General features: G+C 45.7%; 1 protein-coding gene across 3 annotated transcripts in view; it reads right to left on the bottom strand.

Moving 5' to 3' along the window:
* The window catches only part of OSBPL9 (oxysterol binding protein like 9), a 260,826-nt gene that overhangs the window by 3,931 nt on the left and 231,386 nt on the right, over window positions 1–25,509 (bottom strand). For all 3 annotated transcript variants that reach the window (XM_082265508.1, XM_082265507.1, XM_082265509.1), the window contains 8 exons: window positions 24,044–24,129; window positions 23,792–23,957; window positions 21,605–21,689; window positions 18,731–18,841; window positions 12,582–12,645; window positions 10,086–10,226; window positions 9,889–9,967; window positions 8,639–8,730 (listed from right to left, as the gene is read on the bottom strand). In XM_082265508.1, the coding sequence (XP_082121634.1) occupies window positions 8,639–8,730; window positions 9,889–9,967; window positions 10,086–10,226; window positions 12,582–12,645; window positions 18,731–18,841; window positions 21,605–21,689; window positions 23,792–23,957; window positions 24,044–24,129 (824 nt within the window). The remainder of the gene's footprint in view (window positions 1–8,638; window positions 8,731–9,888; window positions 9,968–10,085; window positions 10,227–12,581; window positions 12,646–18,730; window positions 18,842–21,604; window positions 21,690–23,791; window positions 23,958–24,043; window positions 24,130–25,509) is intronic.

The raw sequence follows: 25,509 nt of genomic DNA on the forward strand, positions 1-25,509 counted from the left end.
TAAACGTCATTCACAATCTATTGTAATCTTTTGATCAGATTAATTAAACGTCATTGCTCAGTACTAAATATGAATCTTACAGCAAGTCACACACTGTTAAGGGGGAAATAAACCGAAAATGTAATATATTGCAGCTTACTAATTGTTAGATATGGTGGCTGCATTCATTTACTTTTTTTCCCCTGTTTTTACTTGGTGATCTGGCCAGTAACACGCCTCCTGTATTAGTGTCCCCACTCTGGATGAGGGGGGCACAGCAGCATGGTCAGTCTTGAGGGAGGGGAGTGTCAGCTGTACTAGCAGATTTGGATACACTAAACAAATTGAAGCCAAAGTTCAGCTCACACTGAATATTGTAAATAAAGGTTTTACATAAATAAAAAAACTGACCATTGTCAGCACCCCTGTCATTAATAAATGACTTGTCTCAACTCTTTATCTACTACATCTGTAGGACTGCTTGTTCTGTAAAAAAAAACAGACTCCCTGGCTGAAGCACCCTATGAAAAAAAAAAAAAAAAAAAGAAAAAGCCTAAAAAGGAAAATGAATGCAGCCATTACATCAAAAAATTGGTAAATTGCAATAGAATAAGGCTCGGTTCACACTGATGCCACATAGGCTCCGACTTGTGAGACCCCAAGTTGGATAACGTGAAATTCAATGTTTACCTAGGGGAGTTATCTTAACTGATACTACACAAGTCTGTCTGTTTTTAGAAAAGATTCCTGCACTACTTTGATTAGACTTAATACGACAAATTTAAAAAAAAAGTCACATCAAAGTTGGACCCCAACGTGACTTTGTAATCAGGCTAGTGTGAACCGAGCCTAAATGTTTACTTTTGGGTTTAATACCGATTTAAAGTGGTTATAAACCTCTGACATTTATTAACAAAGCAAATCCCTCTATAGTGTAGACTCGTCTCAATCCAGAGCACTAAGTGTCATTTCTGTTCACTGCTTTGTTCCCCTGCTATCAGCATTAGTCACTTCTGACACATTTTCCTGATGCCAAGAGGTAAAAAAAAAAAGGTGACAGGGAGGGATCTGCAGCACATGGGGGTCCCTAATCAGCTCTCAGAGCTCTCACCACTAAGCTCTGCAGTCTCCTCAGTTCCCTGTCCCACCCATACTTTCTGAATCTCGGACAAGCTGAATAAATTCTGGACTTTGCATGGTTGTAGAGAAGAGAAGACTGCAAATAGACAGGTATAACTTATGTAGGAAGATTTGTGTCATTTGTGTCACCTGAGGCCAGTCACTTCACTGGGTATATGTAAGGGGTTACAACCACTTTAAACTCTTAGCATTTAAGCTGAAAAATAACATAACCCAAAGTAATTTCAACAACCCTCTAGGTGAAAAACCTTGAGAATTTCATTTTCGGTGCCAGTTTTGCCTGTGGTCTCCCTGCAGCTGATCTTTCCCCTTTACTGACTAATGAAGCCTTGTTTTGCACTGTCTGTGTAGAGGAAACCATCTTGGTAGAGGCAGGGTTGTGCATTCTCATGTCAGTGCCTCCCAACAAAAACAGTGAACAGCACAGTAGTAGTATCACCAAATCTTAATTTCATATCCCATGAGACTAGCAGTCAGAGGCAACAGTGCCTTTAATCTCACATTGCAGTGCACTGTTATTTTTCAGGATGAATTCCAGACAAAAAAGGTTCAGCTCAGGATAACCCCTCCGCTACCAGAATTGCTCAGTTTAACCACTTAAGCCCCGGAGGATTTGGCTGCTAAACGACCAGAGGGTATTTTGCGATTCGGCACTGCGTGACTTTAACGGACAATTGCGCGGTCGTGCGACGCTGTACCTAAACGAATTTGGCGTCCTTTTTTTCCCACAAACAGAGCTTTCTTTTGGCGGTATTTGATCACCTGTGCGATTTTTTGATCACGCGCTATAAACAAAAAAAGAGCGTACATTTTGCAAAAATAGCAATATTTTTCCCTTTTTTTTATATGAAATTCCCCCCAAAAAAAATGTAAAAATCAAAATTTTTTAATATTTTCGGCCAATTTGTTTTATGCTACCTATGTTTGGTAAAAAAAAAATCGCAAAAAGCGTATTTTGATTGGTTTGCGCAAAAGTTATTGCGTTTACTAACAAAGGGAAAGATTTTTGTCATTTTTGTTGTTTTTTTTTTTTAACGCGTAATGGCGGCGATCTGCGATTTTTTTTGCGGTACTGCGACATTGCGGCGGACAGATCGGACCCTTGACTGACATTTTTGACACTTTTGGGGTTACCAGTGACATTTCTACAGTAATCAGTGCTATATATATGCACTGTTACTGTAAAAATACACTGGTAGTGAAGGGGTTAACTTTATTTGAGAGGGAGGGGCTGTGTGTGTCCCTAGGGGCGTGATTCTAACTGTGATTGGCTGTGGCTTCAACTGTATGCAGAGTGATCAATGGATCTACATAGTAGATCCATGTGATCATCTCTCATACAGAGAGGAGAATGACAGGCAGCTTGTTTACACAAGCTGCCTGACTTTCTCCCTCTCCCCCGCCGATCGCAGAGTGGCCGGCGGCGATCGGGTCCGCCGGTCACACGCGCGGGGGGGGTCCGTGACCACGCGGGAGCGGGAGCGCGCCTCCGGCGGCGCGCGCTCGCTCCCTAAACCCTCACAGGCGAGCGACGTAGACCTACGTCACTTTGCCTGTGAGGGGCTGACCGCCGCCGTAGATAGTCGTGCGGCGGTCGGCAAGTGGTTATAAGAGTGTATGAGGAGGCTGAATGCCTTTTTCTACAGCTCTGCTTTGTTAAAGTAGAATTCCAGCTAAAACCTTAAAAATGTCCCTCCCCCCTCCTAACACCTATGCAGACGAACCTCTGTAAGAAAGATCTGTATACTTACCTATTTTCCGGCTGCTCCGGTTAAGTCATGTGATCTAGCTCCCCTCTGTCAGCCAGCAGCAACTGCAGGGGAGAGGAGGGAGCTCCATACTAAGCCTATGGGTGATGTCACCGCTCCCAGGCAGTCCAGCCATTGTTGACCACTCTCCTCTTTTCCCTGCAGCCAGTGCTGGCTGACAGGTGAAATCGGGATTGGACCAGAGCAGCCTGAAAATAGGCAAGAATATAGATCTTTCTTACAGAGGGTTAGGTAGGAAGGGAGAGAAGCATTTTTGAGCTTAGTTAGGTTTATCCTGGGATTGTTTTTTAGGACTAACCTATTTATCTTCAATTCTCTGCATTGCTGCTGGAGCTTCAGCTTTTCAATTACAGTTTTGAGGTATGGTTGTTCTCAGCCTGACCTTTGGAGTACCATATCTGGACATTGATGGACTGGAAGTTGTGGGGGTTGCCTGGAAGGGACATTTGGGCACTGGGTTCCTCATCTGGGAGCTATGCAAACTCTGTTCTGGTAAAAGTTAGCTGCAAAGAGCATTCATGGTCCATTGCCTCAGTGTTCACCCTGTCTCTGAAGACTCGCTAGGTGAGTAGGCTGGTCAGGCAAAGCACAGGGTCTGATTCTAGATAGAGGATAGTCTGTTGTACGAAGTGTCCCCAGCTTACATTAAAGTAACAGTTCTGGGACTGCTTTCAGTGTGCCTTCTGATGGTGCCAATGTCCGCAGCCTGGAATCATGCTTTTTTTTCTGATCCATCCTCAGTGTCCTCCTTTGATCCAGTGGGTGTGGCTGGCGCCCCTCTCCTCTCTAGGCTGAGATTTTTACTAGTTAAAGAGGAAGTAAACCCTCCTCTACAACTTGTACCTATAGGCAAGCCTATGATAAGGCTTACCTATAGGTACTGTAAATATCTCCTAAACATGCACCGTTTAGGAGATATTTACCTTACATGTCGCCAGTGACGTCACTGGCGCATGCGCTCTGAAGGAACGGCCGATCGTGCCGTTCCTTCAGAGCCCCGTGCCGTGACTGTCGGCTCCCGCGCGCGTGCGCGGGAGTGACGTCACCGCGGCTCCGGCCAATCAGATGGCCGGATGCCGCGATCCCGGAAGACGGGCGACTAGACATGTCGCCCGTCATAGAGGTGAGTGAGCGGCACGGCGGGGGCTCGTTCTGAGGTAAGTATTGCATAATGAGCTAATATGCGATGCATACTAGCTCATTATGTCTTTCTTTTGCAGGGTGTAAAAAAAAAAAAAAAAAATCAAACGAGTTTACAACCTCTTTAAGCAAGAATTTTATGACCCAAATTACCCGGTTATTTGCAAACTATTTGCTCAGGGCCTTGGAGTGCGTTGACGGCACCCCTCTTTGTTTTATTATCATGCTCTTGGTACTGCTTTGCTACAAAACTGATAGTTGGCGGGTGTTATCCTGGGCTGATGTACATTTTTTTTTTCTTGTCCAGAGCCTGCTGTAGGGAGCAGTATGATTTTAAGGTTAAAATGTTCTGTCCCTCAATGAGCTCTGAGAAAATCATTTTACAGTGAGTACATAAATCCAATTTTTTCAAGGTACTGGTTAAAAAGCCTTACATCCATTGACGGATGAAAAACAGACATCAATGCATTCCTATAGAAAAACTGATGTAAATGGATGATTATTTACATCTGCTTCCATCAACATTCGTTTTTTTTAATGGATAAAAGCCCCATTTCTCTTTCGTTCATTGACGGACACAGCTCCTTATCTTGACAGCTTTGTTATGCTGCCCCCTACAGGAGTAGGACACTAGGCAGGAAAAAATCTTGACTACGCCTATGGGGCAGTCCCAGGGGTTTACTCCCACTCTCCGCTATAGGCATTCAGATTTTTTCTGCCTAGTCAGGAGTAAGGACCTAGTTCCTTGCTGGGATCTCTGGTCCTGACAATTTTTATTTTTTTAATTGGATTTTTTCCTATCTTTGTTATTTTGTTCCTGTGAGAATCTAACATCAACTGCCGGACTGGGTGACGGACGGACTGGATGATCTAGATCCAGAGGATCCCCCCCCCAGTCTGGCCAACGAGCGCACGCAGGCCTCAGCTCCACGCTTACTAAGCCCGTGACATAGCCCCACTGGACAAGGGCTGGCCTGCGAGTTAAACGTCTCACAAGGTTGCATAGGACCGGGTCTTGGCCTGAGTCGTAGGGGTTCCTCCTGGCCGACAGCCACCCACATTCCGATGGAGCTGTGGTCTTTCAGGAGCAGTGCCCACTCTGATATAGTAAGTAGCTGTCCTCCCTATATCCCTGGAGGGTTTTGGGGCTGACATGGGACCCCAGAGTTCCCCTCCCTCCCCCCAGCCCCTCTAAAATCTCGGTGGTCACTGTGGGGGCTCCCTGGGCGAGGTTAGAAGCTGGCTTTTGCCACATGCTCTTAAGGGGGGGCTTGTTGGGAGTTGCTGCTGACTGGGTTTTTCCTGGAGCGCAACGGGCGGTTGAGCGGGGTTCCCCTCTACCCTGGGGGTTGGTGACTAGGGCAGGGATGTCCTCTGGGCTCCCTGCTGCAGTTGTTGAGCTGGGGGAGCGGATGGTTTGGCAGCCGCGGATCCACCTCACGTGGCTGGATCCGGCCCAAAATTTAGGCTGCAGCTTTGCAGCCTACTGGTCGGGAGCTATATGGGGCAGCCCCAGTGAGGGTGGCTGAAGCCACTACCCTCCGTTTGGGCATCTGCCCTCCCCTCCGGTGTCCCTGGGTGGTCGGCTCTGCTGGGACTCGCACCTAGGCGTCCATAAAAAATTCAGGCCACGTCTTGCGGCCTACTAGGTCATGTGGCCGAGTGGGGCGCCTCCGTTGGGGATTGGGGGGGGGGGGCAGACTCAGTGAGCCTGGCTGGGATCAGTGCACTTGACTCCACACAAATTGAGGCCGCGGCCAGCTTGGCGCCTCCCTTGGAAGGGGTGGCGGTTTATGTTATATTTGATGTCAGCCATGCCGCCATTATGCCCGTTTTTAGCGCCACTGGACCACCATCAGGGTACCCTGCCTGCGTGTCCACGTAATGGCGGACGGCCCCCTTTTAAGGGGGGCTATTTCCTATTGTGCGGACCTCTATGGAGGGGCTGGGAGAGCAAACCCCTTTTTTTTTTGCAAGGTTATTGACTTTAAGGATGCCTACCTTCACATTCCAATATGTGCTGGTCACGAGCCCTTCCTCCGCTTTTCCGCGGGCGAGGAGCATCATCAGTTTGTGGGGTTACCCTTCGGTCTCACCTCCGCTCCTCGGGTCTTCGCAAAAAGTGGACCATCTTCTGCGAGCGGAGTCTCAGACTGCTCTGATGGACAACTTGGAGATTATCCTGCGTACTCTGAGGGAGTTTGGTTGGATTCTGAACCTTCAGAAGTCTGCTCTGGTTCCGTCCACAAAACTGGACTATCAGGGTCTGTCCCTGGACTCGGCCTAAGCCAGAGTGTTTCTTCCTCTGGAAAAACTCCATCAGCTTCTGTTGTCCAGCAGACCGTCATCCCTCCAGGCTTGCATGCGAATGCTGGGCCTGGTGTTTACCTTCAAGGCGGTTCTTTTTGCACAGTTCCACATGAGATCTCTGCAAGAATAGATTCTGATGCAATGGGAGAAGAATCCACAGTCTCTAGTGGTGGCTTCATTCTTCGGCACTTCGACAGGGAAAATGCTTTTCCTCCCTGTACTGGACGGTTGTCATCACGGATACCAGTCTGTCCGGGTGGGGAGGCGTCCTCGGCACAGATTGTCCAGACTGCCGATCATTGTACTGGAACTTTGAGCGATCAGACTTTGTCTGGATCATTGGACAATTCGTCTTCAGGGGTGTCTGGTACAAATTCATAATCGGACAATGCCACGGTCGTGACCTATGTCAATCACCAATGGGGCTCAGAAGTGTCCTAGCGGCTCGGGAAGTAGCCGCCATTCTAAGGTGGGAAGAATAATCGTTCCAACCCTCTCTGCTGTACACTTTCCATGGAAGGTACAGAGGTTTGTGGCAAGGTCTCGGGATCCTCTGGCTGACAGACGCATTAGTGGCTCCTTGCACTTCATATCATCTGCTTTACACCTTCCCCCCTCTCAAACTGCCACCAATTATTGAGGCTGAAGGGATTCCGGTCATTCTATTGGCTCCAGACTGGCCTCCCCAGTCTTAGTATGCCGATCTGGTACAGCTGGTAGCCGATGCTCTTTGGAGACTTCCTCTCAGGGAAGATCTGCTGTCCTAAGGGCCAAACTTCCATCCTGCTTTACAGTCGCTGTCTTTAAAGGCTTGTCTGTTGCAAGCCAGGTGCTGAAGGATAGAGGTTTGACTGAATCAGTGTTTCCTACGCTGTTAAAAGATAGAAACTCTACTTCTAGGAAGATCTACCATCGTACTTGGAAGACGTACATTGCATGGTGTGAGTCTCTTGAGATTCTCCCTCGCCCGGTTTTCGGTGACTCGGATCTTGGCTTCCCTCCAACAGGGGGTTGAGCAGCACCTGGCCTTGAGTACCATCAAGGGCCAGGTTTCAGCCTTGGCGGTTTTCGGTCAACGTTCATTGGCCACACATTCCTTGGTGAGCAATATCCAGGGAGTTTGACACTTGGCTCCTCCAGTGCGGTCTCCATTGCCGCCATGAAACCTCAAACTGGTGCTCTCTGTTCTTTAGAAGCCTCCCTTTGAAAGTCTTCAGGAGGTTCCCCTGCTTACGTTGTCCCAGAAGGTGTACTTTTTAGTAGCTATTACTTCTGCGCGCCCACCCCTCATGTTTGACACTGCTTTGGGACATCCCAACTGTCAAGAAGATAAGGAGCCGTGACCATCAATGAACGAAAGAGAAAAAACGGATTTTTGAATTACCATAAAATCCATTTCTCTGATAGTCATTGACGGATACAGCACCCCGCTGTGGATTTTCTTTTCTTATGACACTGCTTGTAACAAAACTGAATGCCTATAGATGAGATTGGGAGTATACTCCCTGGGACTGCCCCATAGGCATAGTCAAGTTTTTTTTCCTGCCTAGTGTCCTACTCCTGTAGGGGGCAGCATACCCCAACTGTCAATAAGATAAGGAGCTGTCTGTTAATGAAAATCAGAGAAACGGATTTTACGGTAAGTCAAAAATCCCATTTTTTCATCTGTGAAAAAAACGGATCGGACGAAAACGGATGGACAGCGGATGAAAACTGGATGATGAATGGAAAAGAAAATGGATGTGAAACTAATGTTGACTAGAAAAAAAAAAAGTGACTGAACTGATCAAATGAACGGTCCGGTCCGTATGTGTGAAAGGGGCCTAAAGTCAGTCTTTGCAGTAGGGCTGTGCCCACAATGCAAGGGTTAACTGCTCACTTCTGTCTTGGGGATGGGGAAAAGCATTTTTACTTCCCTGATCCTCAGTCTTGACGGTGTAAGATTACCTTAGACTGCCAGAGTGCAGTCTTTTCCCAAAAATTTTTTGGGTGGCAAGCCGGCCCAAATTACCTTTACTAATATGTGCAGCTGCTGTCAGTGCTGTATAAACTGTAGCACTAAGCCCTCTTCAGCCATGCACAGAAGGCTGTGTATTTCTCATCAATGAACAAGGCTCTGATTGGCTGAGGTAGATATTGTGACATCATTTAATGGCCTCTCTACCTCAGCTAATCAGAGGAAAATGTAGCAAGCAAGATTTTTTTTTTTTTTCTTGCGTAGTGCAGACAAATTGCTGACAATATCTCTGAAAATATGGCCACTAAACACCCCAGTAGGAAATAGTGCAGCATTTATTTACCTTCTAGATTCATATTCAAATTGGTCTTCCAGCTTGCGGACCTTCTTCTTTACTATAGGCATATTCTTGGTATCTATAAAAACTACATTCTCCTGTAAAAGATAGCAAAAGTCAGTATAAGAATAATGTAATTATGAAAAACATGAAGACTACAGTTAAGGGTCCACGTGGGTGACCAGAAACTGCACATTAAAAAAAAAAAAAAAAAAAAAATTAGGGAATGACTGCTATCTGTGGCCATTTATGAAGATTTACTCATTGTTTTCTTTCTCTGGGTGGAGAGAAGAAATCTTAACAGGGACACAAACCTAAATAAAATGGATTTGAGGGGTGTTGCCCAGCATCACAGGATGTATTAGATAGACTTCATTGGCATGCTCAAAAGATATCTGTGGGACTTTGCAGAGGACAAAGAGAAAACAAGGTGCAGCCAGACTTCAATGGCATGCTCAAAAGATATCTGTGGGACTATGTAGAGGACCAAGCGAAAACAAGGTGCAGCCACGCTTATAAATAAGTGTTTCATTTATTTTTAATAGGAGACCGTAGTTCTCCTCTAAAACCTCTGATTGCCATGAGGTATGACAAGGACATCATTGACAGACAAAGGGTTAGACCCAACTCCAGCTAAAGAGAAAGTATGAACCTTTCAATGCCTTGTTGAAGTTGAAATAAAAAAAATAAAAAAAGCTTTAGCTGCATTACTCGGCCTTTCTCTGCTACTGTCCCTTACTGGCTTCCAAGGTCCAGCACTGGGTTCTCCAACCCACTTCCAGTCCCACCTCTTTTGGGGTGCATCATAAAGCCATCTTGGGCACAAAGCAGAATATGCTGCAAAAACTGGCTCTATATCTGTAGCATTCAGGACTCTTGGTCCTAAATGACTGGAATGAGGGCCCATGGTTTTAAAAGTGTTGGTTTATGAAAAAATATTTTATAGAAAGTGGGGGTTGGGATTTAAATAAACTGTATACCCCCACCCCACCTCCTTTAAAGCATTTCAGATGCTGAGAGGTGGGGTTTCTGATCATGCGGCCGTCACAGGACCGGAAAGCTCCAAATTGCAAGTAGAGATTTGAAGCTTTCCGTTAGCAGCTGGTAACTGTCCCAAGAGCGCACAAGCTCTCGGCACAGCACGGTTTATCTTAAGGTACGCATATATGCGGCCTCTCGGCATTGAGTTAAATTACAGGTGTCAAGAAACCAAAATGACTAAATATGGCAGAACGCCATTATGAAGAACATCGTACCCCATTTGCATTTTTTGTATACATAACACCATTCCACTCTCCTTCCACTGAGCAGATAGATTTCTTGTCATTGGGAGGACTAGAGGGAAAAACAAAGAAGTAATTGAGAATAGTAAAAAAAAAAAAAAAAAAGGAAATATTTGCTTTATTTCTTATAAACCAATGTCATTTATCCAAAGAAGCCTTTAAAAACCCACTAGATTTCCGCTGTGACTCTGTGCTTCTTCCCACCATAGAAAGGTTTGGTGTGGAAAGTGATGATGGCGCTGTAGCCAGTTTTGGAACAGTTGATGTTGCACTCTCCACCGAGCTCCACCCAAGGCACAGTCAGGATGGACCTGAGGACACAGACATCAATTTATTTAAGCAGTTCATAAGACATACATAACAAAAAACCGTAACTGACCCAATATAAGCAAAGTTATTATGCATGATACATTTGTGACAAGATGCAATAACAGCCACAGCAGGTGCCAGACCAGCCAGCAAAAGGAGCCAATGCTATTAGAAACAATCCTTCAATCACAAAGTTTTGTCAGATATTTTTGAACGCTTCAGCTGCGTCCATCTTCAGGGTCTCCCGCACAGATACAATCAGTGCATCCACCAGCGCCTTTTCATGCGCGGTCGCAGACGTGACAGAATTATCCTCACGATCAGAGGATTCAAGGCGCCTGGTTGCAGACCCAGCAGGGTGACACGTCCGCAGCGGCCGAATCAGATTCAGGATCAGATGAGGCAGGGGAAGGCGAGGGGCGTCATTTGCTAGCACCCCACCCGCAAGCCATCTCCACCCGGGACAAGAGGGACTCCAGGACCGCCGTCCGTGCATGGATGGATGGTTGGGACCCGGAGGGCCCCGCAGCTTCAGAGAGGGGATCAGGTGGGGAAACGTGCTCCAAAGACTACATGAGTCCCGACAAAAAAAGGTGTAAAACACTGCTAGGGGACAAACCTCACCATGCTTGCAGCACCACCCGGTCGCCAGACACAGACAACCAACCCACAGAAACAGGCACCTGCAGCCACCAGGGGAATCTGCACTATTCGTGCGGCGATCAGGAAATAAAATGATCCAGGATTCAGCACCAGGGGATGAGGAGTGGGTTCCCACTGCCGAAATCACCGCCCACGGGGTTCCACTGTCATGGCCGCCGTTAATGGCAAACCACAGTATAATGGCCCCCGGACTGCACAAACATAGCCGCCGTGTATAGAACACACAGGCTACAACAAATTGGCAGCACTACAAGGCATACAGGGACCCAGGACTCAAGGACAGATCCAGGCAGGCTTGGGGGCCCTGGCAGGAGCACCCACCAGGTACAAACCCCTCCCCCTCCCCCTACAGGCAATTTTCCAGTCACTGGCGGCGCACCCCCTCAGCCCCCATCGCCAGTCAATGCCCTACCCCCAACCGCTCTAAAGTAGTCAGACCACCTAAACAGCCCCGATGTATGTGGAGGGGGGGCAGAATGAGGGACTGGGCAAGAGGGAAGGGGTGCCTTCGGGAAGGAGGGGAACCTGGAGGGTACGACTGTCCAAAGCAGGGGCCCACGTCCAAAACACGTCAAAACCCTCCAGGGGGAAGAGGTGGGACAGCTACTCACCATACCAGGAACCAGGCGGCACCACTCCAGACAGAGCCCCTTCCCATCGAAATGGGCCGGGGGGGGGGCTGTTGGCCAGGAGGAACGTTGAGACTCAGGCCGAGACCCGGTCATATGTGACCTCGCAGTGCGTTTAACTCGCAGGACAGCCCCTGTCCAGTGGCTATGTCGCGGCCGACCTACCGCGGAGCTCTGTGCGTGCTTGCTGGACAGACTGGGGTGACCACTGGATCTAGTTATCTAGCCCGTTGCCCAGTCCGGCAATTGACTGTAGATCTCACAGGAAAAAATTTCCTATCTAAAAAATTTTGCCAGGACCAAAGATCCGAGCAAGGAATTGGGTCCTTACTCCTGATTAGGCAGAAAAAAACTGGGTGGCTATAGCAGAGAGAGGGAGTATACCCCTGGGACTGCCAATGGGTGAAGCAAGAATTTTTTTCTGCCTAGTGTCCTACTTCAGTAGAGGGGAGTATAACCCCCATGGTTATGAATACCAGGAGCTGTGTTCATCAATAAACGAAAGAGAAAAAAAAAAAATGATATGCAATTAGAAAGGGGAGGGAGTGTCAGCATTAGAAGCCAATCATTCACACTAAATTTGCAATAGCAGTTTATCGTCTTTAAAATGTAGTGATCCAGATCTATAACTACAGCATTTACAAAAAATGCTTGCAACTTTAAAAAAAAAAAAAAACCAAAGGAATCACCAGTTACGAATATTTTAATTTTTAGGTTACTCTGATTTCAATAGCTAATGAAAGAAGACAAGGCTGACGTTGTCCTAATAACTGAAGGCCATACATTGTTAGTATACATGTGTGGTCTTATTAGTGTGCAGTGGATGCTGGGATTTATACTCTAGGGGCAGCTAAAGATAGAAGGGACAATGCCTATCAATTAGAAATATGTAGAATGGCCATACAGGGCTGAACACATTAACATAACTTGGCTTTAAAGCATACTTAGTACATGTAATGGCAAAGTGGTCAGTGGATGACCTATTTAAGTATTAAAAGTTGTGGGGAAAAAAATAGTTCCCCAAAGGCATTTGCATATGTGGTATTCTAATTTTGTTTAGCTCACCTTCCATATCCATTGGGGAAGGTTATAATGTAGTGTTCATCATAATCTAAGCAGGACACACAACCTGTAATGACAAACAGAAAGAAGTGTGTTATGACTGGCTCTCTGAATTCAGGACACATAAAAGAAAAAAAAAAAAATGATGCACTATAAGTATACAATATTTTTGTATTATTAGATTCTTAGAGGATTAGTTCACCCAGGTTATAGGACAGACTATCCTGCTTTTCTTAAAGAGGAAGTAAACTCTCTTTTTTCTTGTACCTACAGGTAAGCCTATAAAAAGGCGGACCTGTAGGTACTGTGAATATCTCCTATATTTGCACAGTTTAGGAGATATTCCTCTGCATGCGCTCTGAAGGTCTGATTTACTGTGCCGAATCTTCAGAGCCCATGCCGCAAACAGGCGGCTCCCGCGCATCATCGCGGCTCCGGCAATTCTCAGGGCCGAAGCCTGCGAACCCGGAAGAAGCACCAGGGAAGATGTCAGCTGACAGCTTCATTCTAAGGTAAGCATTTCATAATGAGCTATTATCCGATGCCTTTGTCTTACAGTTGTTTTTTTTTTTGTCCCCCCCCCCCCCCCCCAAGGTTTACAACCTCTAATTAAATGCAAAAGAAAAATACTTGCACTCAAAGCCAATTGATAACACCACCATATAATTGTTCCACATAAAATGAAAAAACAAAAAAAACAATTAGACCAACTTCATAAGAAAGTAAATAATTAAAAGCGACTGACCATTTAGACAAAGACATCTGACATTAAGTCCCTCCGTAATTGTATGTAGAATAGGCATAGACTTGTGCAACCAAAAATTACAGATGAAGAATATTTCTAGCTTTAAAAAGGAAAAAAGAAGAACCAACCTATTGCTGTAAACCAACTTTTTTTTTTTAATAAAATGCTCACATAAACCCTCAGAGACCCTGTGTGTCTGTTTATAAATTCAGGGTTTGGAGCTTGCTGGGACCATTTACTGAAAGCGCAACTCCACTTTTGTTAAGAAAAAAAAAATTCCCCTCTGGGTGAGCTGTTTATGTACAATGCAAGGGTTATAACAACCTTTGTTGAAGATTCCCATCTTTTGTTATTCTGAAGAAATCATGGTTTGCTCCTCTGTGCTGAGTGGTGCTGAGTGGGTGTAATGGTAGTGGTTTCATAATTATCAATCAGCTGTGTAGCTGCAGAGCACTAATGGGGAATTCTGCTGGGTCTTCATCCCTTTAGATGTGTTCCTATTGTGAGTACCTCACCAAAAATTGGATTTTTGTACTTACCGTAAAATCAATTTCTCTGAGTTCATCGGCGGACACAGCGCTCCATAAATCATAACTACTGGGTTATATTGACTCCTTCAGAAGTAGGACTAGGCAGAAAAAAAAAAAAAACACCTGGCTATGCCCATGGGCCATCCTCTGCTGGTATATAACCCCCCTCTCTGCTCTAGGTAATCAGTTTAGTAGCAAGCAGTATTCGAAGTATCAAAACTCCTTAGAGGGGTGGGTGTTGTGTCCGTCAATGGACTCAGAGTAATGCATTTTACAGTAAGTACAAAAAACACATTTCCTCTTTCATTCATTGATTGATACAGTGTCCTAACTACTGGGATATCCAAAAGCAGTGCCAAAAGGAAAATGAGGGGTGGGGAAAATACCCAAGGCTAAACATAAGAGCCCTAACCAGGACACAGGAGCTTTAACCGAGTCACAGGAGCCCCATTTGAAAAAATAAAAATGTAAAGAAAAACACCCCTTAAGAGCCCCACTTAAACAGAAGCCTGCAAAACTTTGCGGCCATAAGAACCATCCGCAAATGCCAAAGTAGCTACTTTGTAGAACTTTGTGAATGTATGCACCGACGACCAAGTGGCCGCCTTGCAAACTTGAGATATTGATGCTTGATGGAAGGCCCAAAAAGCACTCAGTGCCCGAGTAGAATGCGCCATGACAGGGAAAGGAGGAACCTGATTTAATAGAATCGGTCTGAATTACCGTCTGTCTGATCCATCTGGAGATGGTAGCCGAAGAAGCAGACAACCCTTTTCTTGGTCTGTTCGTAGCAAAGCAAATACCTTGGGATGAGCCGGCTTGGGACACAAGGAAGGCAACAGAATGTCCTCATTCAAATGGAAGTCAGAGACAACTTTGGGCAGGAGCGATGGACAGAGACGAAGAACCACTTTATCCCTATAGACCACTCAATATGTACTACAATAGGATAGTGCCACCAACTCCGATACCATGCGGCCCGATGTAATAGCCACCTAGAATGTCACGTTCTTGGACAACCTAGGCAAGGGAATCTCCCGAATATTCTCAAATGGAGGTTTCTAGAGAACAGAAAGCACTAAACTTAAATCCCATGGCGGCAAAAGAGACCGTACAGGTGGAGCCACAAGTTGAACCCCCTGAATGAATGTATGAACTAAAGACTGCATGGCTAGGAGTCACTGAAAGAAAATTGCCAACGCAGACACTTGGCCCTTGATGCTACTCAAGGCCATCTTCTGCTAAACGATCCGATAAAGAAAGGCTAAGATCCAAACCACAGATAAGGAGCAAGGATGAGCGCCAATCGACTCAAAACCAGAAATGTATGCTTTCCACATACGATTGTATATGTTGCTGGAAGATGACTTCCTTGCCTTCACTATAGAAGGGATCACTGATCCAGACAAACCTCTATCCCTCAGTATCTGGCTTTAAACAGCTAAGCCATTAAAACCAGTGACTGTAAAGTAGGATGGTAGATCAGCCCTTGGGGACGACTGGTCTTCTCTGAGAGGAAGCCCTCAAGGGATGTCTACAGCCCCTAGGATGATTGTAAGATCCTCGCTCTTGATTCCTCGCCGGAACAGCGGAAGAAGCCGTAGCCGAGGGCGATACTGGCCTTACCGTGGCCCTTGGACGCCTGTGGCGTCTATAAGAGGACAGTGTGACCTTGTCACGAACTTCGGTATCCTTCTGTGGAGCCGAACCTGCTAAAGGAGCTGCATGTAAGACTGTGCAAACAGAACTGTCTTGAAGGTGGATACCACCAGACTCAGAACTTGTATGCATAATGGGAGAGAGAACTATGTGTGACAGCAGCTGGTGAATCGCAGCCTGTGGTTCCTTAAGTTTGGCCAGAGGAAGGACCTCCCTGGTCAGAATTAGAATCAGACCTAAGTAAATAAATTCCCCGGACAGGGATAGGGGGACCTTAGGTAGATCAAACATCACCTGAACCTTTGCAGGAATTAAATCCACACTATGAGACTCGGGACCTAAAAAACCTGAAAAGGACAAGTTTTGTCCCCCTTTCTGGGTACCCCAAAATAAACATTTTGCAGATCTCCTTGACGCTCAAAGAAGTCCACGGGACGGAAATCAGTGAAGATGTCCCCTCACCCCAATAATGGGTGAGGGCAGACCTTCATGGTGAAGGAATCTTGTCTGGTCCAGGGAAGCTAGCTCTAGACTTACCCGACCGAGCTGAGAAGGAGGGCCCCTGTCTGCGGCAAGGCTCCTTCCCTTTCCTTGACCGTGGCAGGAAGGTACTTCCCCCCCCCCCGTGATAACCTTATTGATGTCATCCAGGCTAGCCCCAAACTATTGCCTTGAAAGGGCAGATCAATGAGAGCTTTCTTAGAGGCTTGGTCTGCGGACCAATTCTTAAGCCACAGTACGCGCCTAATCACCATCACTGAAACAGAAGTTTGGTACAGCACAGGAGCTGTATCCAAAGCTGCACAACAAATAAACTGCAGCCATTGGACCGACTGGGCCACTAAATCAACATAAGCAGCAGGGACCTGCTCAACCCCCCCCAGGCCCTGGCACAAAAGCTTGGCCCATTCAGTTAGGGTCTAAGACACCAGGGCTGAGGCAAAGACTGGCCGCAATGCTGAACCAGCCATAGTAAACATGCTGCGTGTCACAGCCTCCGCTTTCTTGTCAGCCAGGTTATTAAAGGACGGGGATTCCTCTACTGAGATCATGGTTGCTTTATTCAACCTGGAAACAGGAGGGTCCACCACTGGTGGACTAGCCCATTTTTTTTAAAAGTGACTCCTCAAAAGGGTAACATACAGCAAAACGTTTGGGAACCACAAAGGGTAATTTTGGTTGTTCCCATTCTTTACAGGAAAACCTGTCAAAAAAAGGCACATAAAGGAAACACCTTTGGAGTACGATGCGACTTGTGCGTACCAAATGACACAGCCACGTCCGTGGCTACATCAGCCGCATCCTCCATTTTTAAAGTCTCACACACTGCAATGATAAGTGCGTCTACCAGCGCTTTCTCATTCACTCCTGCGAACATGGAGGAATCATCCTATCGGATGGATCAGGGGGTGCCATAATAAATCCCCCTGGATGGGCCACGTCCACGGCGGCATCAGGCTCAGAATCACATGAGACTGCCTGAGCAGGCGGGCCCACACGCCACTTCCACCCAGAATACTAAGGACTGCAGGACCGCCGTCAGTGCGACCATAGGAAGCTGGGGTTCCGAGGGACCTGCCAACTCCATGAGAGGGTCAGTGGGGGAAATGTGACCCTGAGGCTCCATAAAGGAAAAGAAGACCTTGCAGTACAAAAACGTTTTTTTGGCACCACTAAAGGATCCCCTCTAAGGCTCAGGGTACCTATCAGCAGAGAGAGAGAGAGAGAGAGAGAGAGAGAGAGAGAGAGAAAACAGGGACCCCCAAAGACTCACCCTACTGACTGAAGGAGCGCTGAGAATTAGAACCCAGCATTATCATGGACGCGATCCCTTTTCATATGTCCTGACACAGAAAAGGGAAACTAAAGAGGAAGAGGAAAAGGAGGAGCTTTGGCATTCCCACGAGGCTTCAGTTGTTTCCAGTATCTCCCAGACTAAGGGAAAATGGCCCCTGTGACATCATCCGGCTACACAAACATGGCCGCCAACCGGAGACCAGCCAGACTAAGAGAAAACAGCCACCATCAGCTGATTCTTTCCTGCACCTTCTGCAATGATGCACCCTATGCCAGGGCACCCCCTCCCCGGAGGTAAGGACACACGTTTAGGGGAGACTTGTGCATTGGGACCCCCCTGCACTATACCCACACTGCAAACAGCTTGGCATGCACCTAAGGGTCTCCTACACTGGGACCCCTCCAGACCACCAGGGAGGGACACACACTAGCTCAGGACCCTTACAGATTGGGGATAGCGGGGGAGACCCCAGGGGTCTCTAGTGGCATTCCTAGGGCAGAGAATACAGCAGACACTAGGTCCAGACAGGGGGGGAATGGGAGTGTGGAAAGCCCAGCTGAGTGAGGGATTTAAGGATTAGAGGAGGGAACCTATAGGCAGGTCCGACTGTCCCTGGACGTTACCCGCGTCCACCCCAAAGAAAACCACCAAGGGGAGAGGGGGGCTGTACTTACCCTTCCATGGTGTGGGTAACGCTCCAGACAGAACTTCGACACTAAAGTAGAGGAGTTGGGCAAAGGGACCGCTATGACTCAGACCCAAGCCCGGTCGTATGTGACCCTGCGAGGCGTTTAACTCGCAGGCCAGCCTTTGTCCGTAAAAGCTAGGTCGCGGCCGACCTAGCAGGTAGCTGCGATCTGCACGCGCTCCCTGGCTGGGCTGGGGGGACCACTGGATCCAGATTATCCAGCCCGTTGCCCAGCCCAGCAGTTGATTGTAGATCTCCCGAGAGAAATCAAAAAAGATGTAAGGAAGGAGAAAATTGCTAAGACCAGATATCCCAGCCGAGAGCCTAGGTCCTTACTCCTGACTAGACAGATTAAAACGGATTACCTAGAGCAAAGAGGGGGGTTATATACCAGCTGAGGACAGCCCATGGGCATAGCCAGGTGTTCTTTGTTCTGTCTAGTCCTACTCCAGGAGGAGGCAATATAACCCACTAGTTATGATTTATGGAGCGCTGTGTCCGTCGATGAATGAAAGAGAAATTACCTTTAAAGCTGTCTGCCCATTTACCATTTTATATAAAATAAGCCTCAAATCACAAGCCTTTATTTTTTTATGTTGGCAACCAACAGATTACTACTGCTGGGTTTTTCCCCTAAAGTGCTTGCTTTTGAAGTACACAGATGTCTGCTTTCATTAGTCTGACAGTTACAGCTGAAATGATCGGCTTCTGTAGGATATTGCATGACCTTACCTTGTCCAATATTGTGGACACCTATAGACATCCCTAAGAACTTGGACTTTGTCCAGATGTGAGCATTGAACTGTATCCTCTTGTTGTAACATTCGGCATAAAAGGCTGAAACTACAAAAGAAAGAGATGATTTATACAGCAGAGCTTACATAGCTTTTATAATACCCAAAAGCCAAAGCACTGTACAAAAACTGCTCTAAATCATTCACACTGGAAAAAGTTTTACCAATACCTTAATACCTTGTCACAATAGACTTCCATTCAAGAGTTGTCACTAATAATGGCGGTCTCAGGACAGCTGGAGTGCTCTAAAGACAAACCACTTTGGCGCAAGAAAGTTATAAAGTTTATAGGTTACTGGACAGAAAATGAAAAGGCTATATAGGAAGTCTTTTAAAAACTGAACTGTTACAGATCTATTTGCTTTTCTCCACTACAAACTGTGGAGCTGTGGTGTGCATACATGTCCTGCTGTCCACGAGTTTCAGAAGGACACTACTAGGACCTGGACAAGCCACAATGGATGTGTGTTAGGGAGGTTTAGGGGGTGCAGTGGAAATTAAATATTTTTAATTTAATTGTAAGAGCACTGGGACACTGGTCCAAACTTTGGGACGTAGCATATTCTTTAAGATGTAGATGTGTGCCCTAAATAAATTTCTGAGCTTCTCACATTAGAAGTTGGTGCAAGTCAGACAGATCTCATCTAATTTATTGGCTGGAGGATGCCCAGCATTATCAAGCTCTTTCCCCCCAGCCTTACTGTCCCTGGCCCACGTCTTTAATTCATTGAATTTCAGTTCTTGCAATCATGGAGGCTCAGCAACGCATGCGGGATGGTCTGCATGCAAATGCAGTTTGCCTAAGAACTCCCACTTCCTCAGACTGACATGTACCATCAAGGTATTTTGATACTTGCACAACTCCTCCCTAGAACCAACCCACTGCTTGCGTCAGGGCTGAGCACTCTTGATAGGAGTACTAAGGCAGTGATGTTTCAGGAAACTATGTACAACACCCTACTAGTCACTTCCATGAGCCACGATCTGTCTGCATTGCATGGAGATGACATCACTGGGTCTAAGATGAGGTATGTCATAAAAATGTAAAAACCGCAACAGTAAAATCAGTCTGTATATGCAGGTCTCTCTGATCCTCCTCTACTCATCACTGTCTCCAAAAAAGAGCCTGATATATACAGAGCCAGGGGACGGACTGCACATTCTCAGTTTGGTGAGTATGGCTAGAGAGGTTTTTTTTTTTTTTTCTTGGCGAGTGCATGTGATCAGCACAGTGCCAATCAGCACTGTCCAGACAGTGGATCAGGGGAGAACTAAAACTCCTCCTACAAGCTTTATTAGGAACAGATACAAGTCACAAGGCTGCTATATACTGCTGATGAGAAAAGGTATTTATCCTTTTTTATTTATTAAAATAATTGCATTTCTATGTTCTGTGTACGGTGGGAGGCCAGATATAGTGAATGCAGTTTCAGGGTTTAGTACCATTTTAACGTCAGTAACAGGGAGGAACCAGGAAAGGCAAAATGTAAGAGGATTAAAATTCATCCATGTTCAATTTCCCTTGATCTGAATCAGCTTCAACACCACATTTAGGGAACATTCATCACATTTATGGTATTCATACACTTTCTAAAAAATAAATAAAATAAAATTGATCACCCCCCTCTTTTCCCATACATATATAACCAGTGACCACAATGACAGAGGACTATTAATACAGGTAGGTCTATGGGTTTTAACTAGGCCTCCAACTCTGCTCTGGTCCGAAAGAAAACAGTGGCAAAGAGAAAGAAAGCAAGTCAACTGTGGACAGAACATGCAAATATATTAACCACTTCAGCGCCGGAGGGCTTTACCCCTTTAATGACCAGGCCATTTTTTTGCAATTCGGCACTGCGTTACTTTAACAAAAAATTGCGTGGTCGTGCAACTCTGTACTCAAATACAATTGAGGTCCTTTTTTCCCCACAAATACAGCTTTCTTTTGGTGGTATTTGATCACCTCTGCGGTTTTTAGATTTTGCGCTATAAACAAAAAAAGAGCGACTATTTTGAAAATAACGCCATATTTTTTTACTTTCTGCTATAAAACATTCCCAATAAAAAAAAAAATGTAAAAAATCTAATTTTTTTTATCAGTTTAGGCCAATTTGTATTCTGCTACATATTATTGGTAAAAAAAAATCCCAAAAAGCGTATTTTAATTGGTTTGCGCAAAAGTTATAGCATTTACAAACTACGGGATTGATTTTTGGAATTTTTATTTCTTTTTTTGTTTTTATTCGTAATGGCGGCGATCAGCTTTTTTTAGCAGGACTGCGACATTGCGCGGCGGACAGATCGAACCCCTGACATTTTTGGGGACCAGGGACATTAATAAAATAATCAGTGCTAAATATTATGCACGGTTACTGTATAAATGACACAGGCAGGGAAGGGGTTAACACTGGGGGTGATCAAAGGGGTTAATGTGTGCCTAAATATGCTTGCTCACTTGGGGGGGGGGGGGGGGGGGAGATTCTGTGACAGGCACAGAGAGATTGGGGGTTTAGCTGAAACTTCTGATCTCTCCCTGCCTGACAGAAGACTCGCCTGCTTTGTTTACATAAGCAGGCGGGTCTTCTGTCAGTTTACCCGACGAATGCGGGAGGCCGGCGGCAAGCGCCGCCGCTCCTCCCGAGCCCCGCCTCGCCGCTGAGACCTCGTGCACAAAATTACGTAGTACTACATGATTTTGCGCAGCAGAGCCGCCCTCCTGCAGTAATACTATGGTGGGCGGTCGGCAAAAGGTTAAGAATTTCTACCAGGTAACCTAAATGTAAAGGAAGAAGAAGAAGGAGTAGCAACCTACTTGGTGGATGGTGCGAGACCTGCTCGGATACAAACGTGACATTGTTTTTGGAAGCCCATGGAACTGGCCCTTCAGAAACTGGCTCCTACAAGATAAAACAATTCACAATCCTATTAACAAGAACAGCAAAAACAGCACAAACAGATACAAAACAGGACCCTGTTCAATGACCAGGAAAACTACAATACTAATACTAATCTCTCTAGCTCCAGCTAAATTAGCTTTTCCAATGTTGGTTATGGATAGGGTCCACTGGGAAGATTTACCCCGCCCTCTTGTTCTCATAACAGGGCGACACTGGGAAAAATATTAAATGGGAATCCTCCCAAGATGGCATAAAAAGCAGTAAAGACCATTTTTTCTGCTTCTTGGATAGTGGAAAACAATGAGAACCTCTGTCACTTCCTCTCACCCTGACGCTCATCATCCTTTCAATGCACTAAAAATAAACAGTGGAGGCTGAGTTATGAGTGCACCCACTGACATAAGTGTCAGGGAAGGAAGGTTACAAAATATGCCCTATACTTACTGTAAAAAAGGAGAGAAAATGACAGCAAAGGACTCTGAAGGAAGTAGAGTACAGGGAAAAGGAGAGGGAAGGGGTGTGCAGGAAGGAGAGACAAGGGTTGAGGAATAAGGGACCAGAGTAAAAAGTGGTGTGCTGGAATCAGAGACATATGAAAGGAGAGGGAAGGGGCTTGTAGGATGCAGAGATGAGAGAATGAAGAGGCAAATGGTGTGAAGAATAGAGAGGTGAGGAAAAGGTAAGGGAAAGGGTGTACAGAAAGGACAGAAAAGGGAAAGGAAAAGGAAGTGGTGTGAAAGATGGAGAGATTAATAAAACCACAGGGAATGGGTGTGAAGAATGGAGAGATGAGAAAAGGAGAGAGAAGGAGGGTGGATGGAAAAGCAAGGCAAAAGAAAAGGGTGTGCGGGAAGTAGAGACAAGTGAAAGTAGAGGGAAGGGGTGTGAAAGATGTAGAGATAAGGGAAAGGAGAGGGGATAAGGGAAGGATATCAAGGATGGAGAGACTAGGGAAAGGAGAGGGAGATGCCGTGTGCAGGAAGCAGACACAAAAGGAGAGGGAAAAGGTATTCAAGAAGCAGAGACATGGAAAAGGAGAATGGCATTAACACTTGATAAAGGAGCGCGCATGCTCATTGCGAGCTTGGCGCACGCTCTGAAACGCGTCGTGTAATTCTTCTGATCCTGTTGACGTCACGCGGCAGACGCTGCGTTCCAGCCTGACACGCGGAGATCAGCCGGTCCCGGAAGACAGCAGCCGGCTTGTTCTGTCCTCCGTTTTTCATCTACCGGCTTCAGTCATCCCTTCTCCTGGACCCTGGACTTTGGACTTCACGATCATCTACTGACTTCAGATTGAGCCTATGACTATGTACCCCATGTGAGTTGCTACATTTTGTGTGCCTGTTATAATAAAAACTTGCTGCACTAAGAGGCGCTTCGCCTGTTTGTTTCTCTGCATTTTCCACAGAAACGACTTCCCTGTGCGGTGGAGCTGGCCCTTTGTTGCAGACTGACAATTCAGCCATTTTGGCACACCCACCTTCCTTGGTTAACCCACATGATGGACTTGAATATCTCCCATGCTATATGTCATGTTTTTTAAGGTATTTTAAGGTTATTTGCACTATTATGCATAATTTTTTATCATTTTAGCTATTTATACACCCATCACACCGACTCCACTACAGTAGACCAGAGCGCCAGCTTTTCATTTTCCTTCCATGGAAAAGGAGAAGGAAGTGGTATGTAGGATGGGGAGATGAGGGAATGGAGAGAGAAGGGGTATGAAGGATGGAGAAATTAGGGAAAGGAGAGGGAAGAGGTGTGCAGGAAGGAGAGACAAGGAAAGGGAGAGAAAAGAAGTGAGCGGAAAGGAAGAGAAAATATGTCTGGATCTCAGTGGGATGGAAAAAAAACCAAAAAAAAAATATTCAGAATGCACAAACTCTGTTGATGGGCTTGATCTTTATTAAAGAGAAAAACGAATAATAAATAACCAGTTAGCATCGTGCTTAGAAATATGTGGGAAAAATACAGCCCCACCGAAAAAATATTCCTATTAAATAAGGAAGGAGCATATCTCCATAAATTTGCACCAGTGCTCATTCACAAACTTTAAACCCACAAATCACTATAGTATAAGCGTTTCTGGAACTCACAGAGTCGTCATTTTCTGGTGCAGCCCAATGACACTGGAACACTTCTCCCAGTATGGGGTTATAAGGCTTCTTCGCTACAGATCCTTTGCGGCCTGCGTGGAATGCAGACAGGTACCACCTAACCACCTGGACCATCCTGTCTTTGGGGTCTTTGTGGTCACCAATGCTAAAAGGACAGACAGATCATGTCACATTGAATGAAAACTCAATGTCCTAGTACTAGAAGCAAAACAGCAGAAAATGAAAGTGTACCTTACAAACAGTTCTGGGTGTGCAAAAAAATCAGCATACATCTCTAGCAGAGATCGTCTTTCAAGGATAAATGTGGGGAGGACAACCTGCAGAAACAGAAATATATAATATGACATTTAAAACTGTATCAATTGAACATAAGCTACAGATGATTATATTCTAAAAGTAAAACATGTAATATGAACTCTGGTCATAACTTTTTCTAGGTTTTAGATAAAATGGGTGAGACAGAACCCATTTGGAACTTTTATTGCAGTCTGTTAACGGTTTGGAAACATTTTCAAGGGAAGATAAATCCCACCTTAAGGCTCCATGTACAAGGGACGTTGTAAATGGCCGTTTGGGAGCAGTTAGGTGTTTTTTTTCCAGAAGCCCCTGAACCCACCTCTATGTTATTTTATCTGTCCATGTACACAGGGTCGTTTACAGTCATTTGCGGGCAGTTGAGTTCAGGGACATTTTTTGGAAAGCAATTATTTGCGTTCGAATGTGTGTTTCCCGGCGTTTCAAGCGCAAAAACGCGACCAAACGCGATGACCCGCGTTTAGCGCTCGCGTTTTTCCATTTTAAAAGGGGAATGATTTTTTTGACCTCTAGGAACGGTTCTAAACGCAAACGCCCACTAAACGCCCGTTAAACGCGGGTGCAAACGTGACCTAACAGACGTTTTAAACATCCTAAAAATTCCAGCATTCAAAGGGACTTTTAACAACGTCCCGTGTACATGAAGCCTTAACAGTGATTTCCAGGATAGGTGCCCCACACTTGTACATATTGTATGTACCGGAACATACCAGGCCATCATGTGACAAAAGTTAGCAACGATCATTTCTTACTACAGAAACCTAGCTATGGTTCTTGGGTGTCAGGGCAGCTAATGAAACAATAGGAACTTTAAGGTACCTCCAAATCCCATATCTTGATGTTCAGTATAGGACACAGGAGTGAAAGCTTAAACTTAGACCATGGGTTTATATGCTGCTACTTTCAGGTGAATGGACACTGGTGAAAGCTTTGGTGGGAAGTGCCCGACCCCAGTGAGTAAGGTAGTAGGATGGAAGAGGAGACGGACAATGTTTAAATAGGTAAACATTATAGTAATGTTAACTATCAGGCAACGTAAACAAGACAATAATAATCATAATGAAAACAGAGAAGTGTAGGAAAAGACACAAGCCCTTTGGAGAGCACAGTTTAAACACTGCGGTTGTGTCCTGCAGGATAAAAGGATATAATCTACAGCAGGCTCTCTCAACCAAGGTCCTGCGGAACCCTAGGGATCCTCCAAAACTTGTTTGGAGTGCCTATAGCAATGAGCAGTTTCCACCTCTCAGATAAGTTCTCAATGACACCAATCATCTTTTTAGCTATATGGACCTTTCTCCCCAGTGACCATCACACTAATGTATAGTGCTTTAGATATAGCAAATATTAGCAGGGGTTCCCTGAGACCAAAGAGTTAATTT

This window comes from Pelophylax lessonae (genome assembly GCF_965119305.1).
Source record: "Pelophylax lessonae genome assembly, chromosome: 8".
Lineage (NCBI taxonomy): Eukaryota > Metazoa > Chordata > Amphibia > Anura > Ranidae > Pelophylax > Pelophylax lessonae.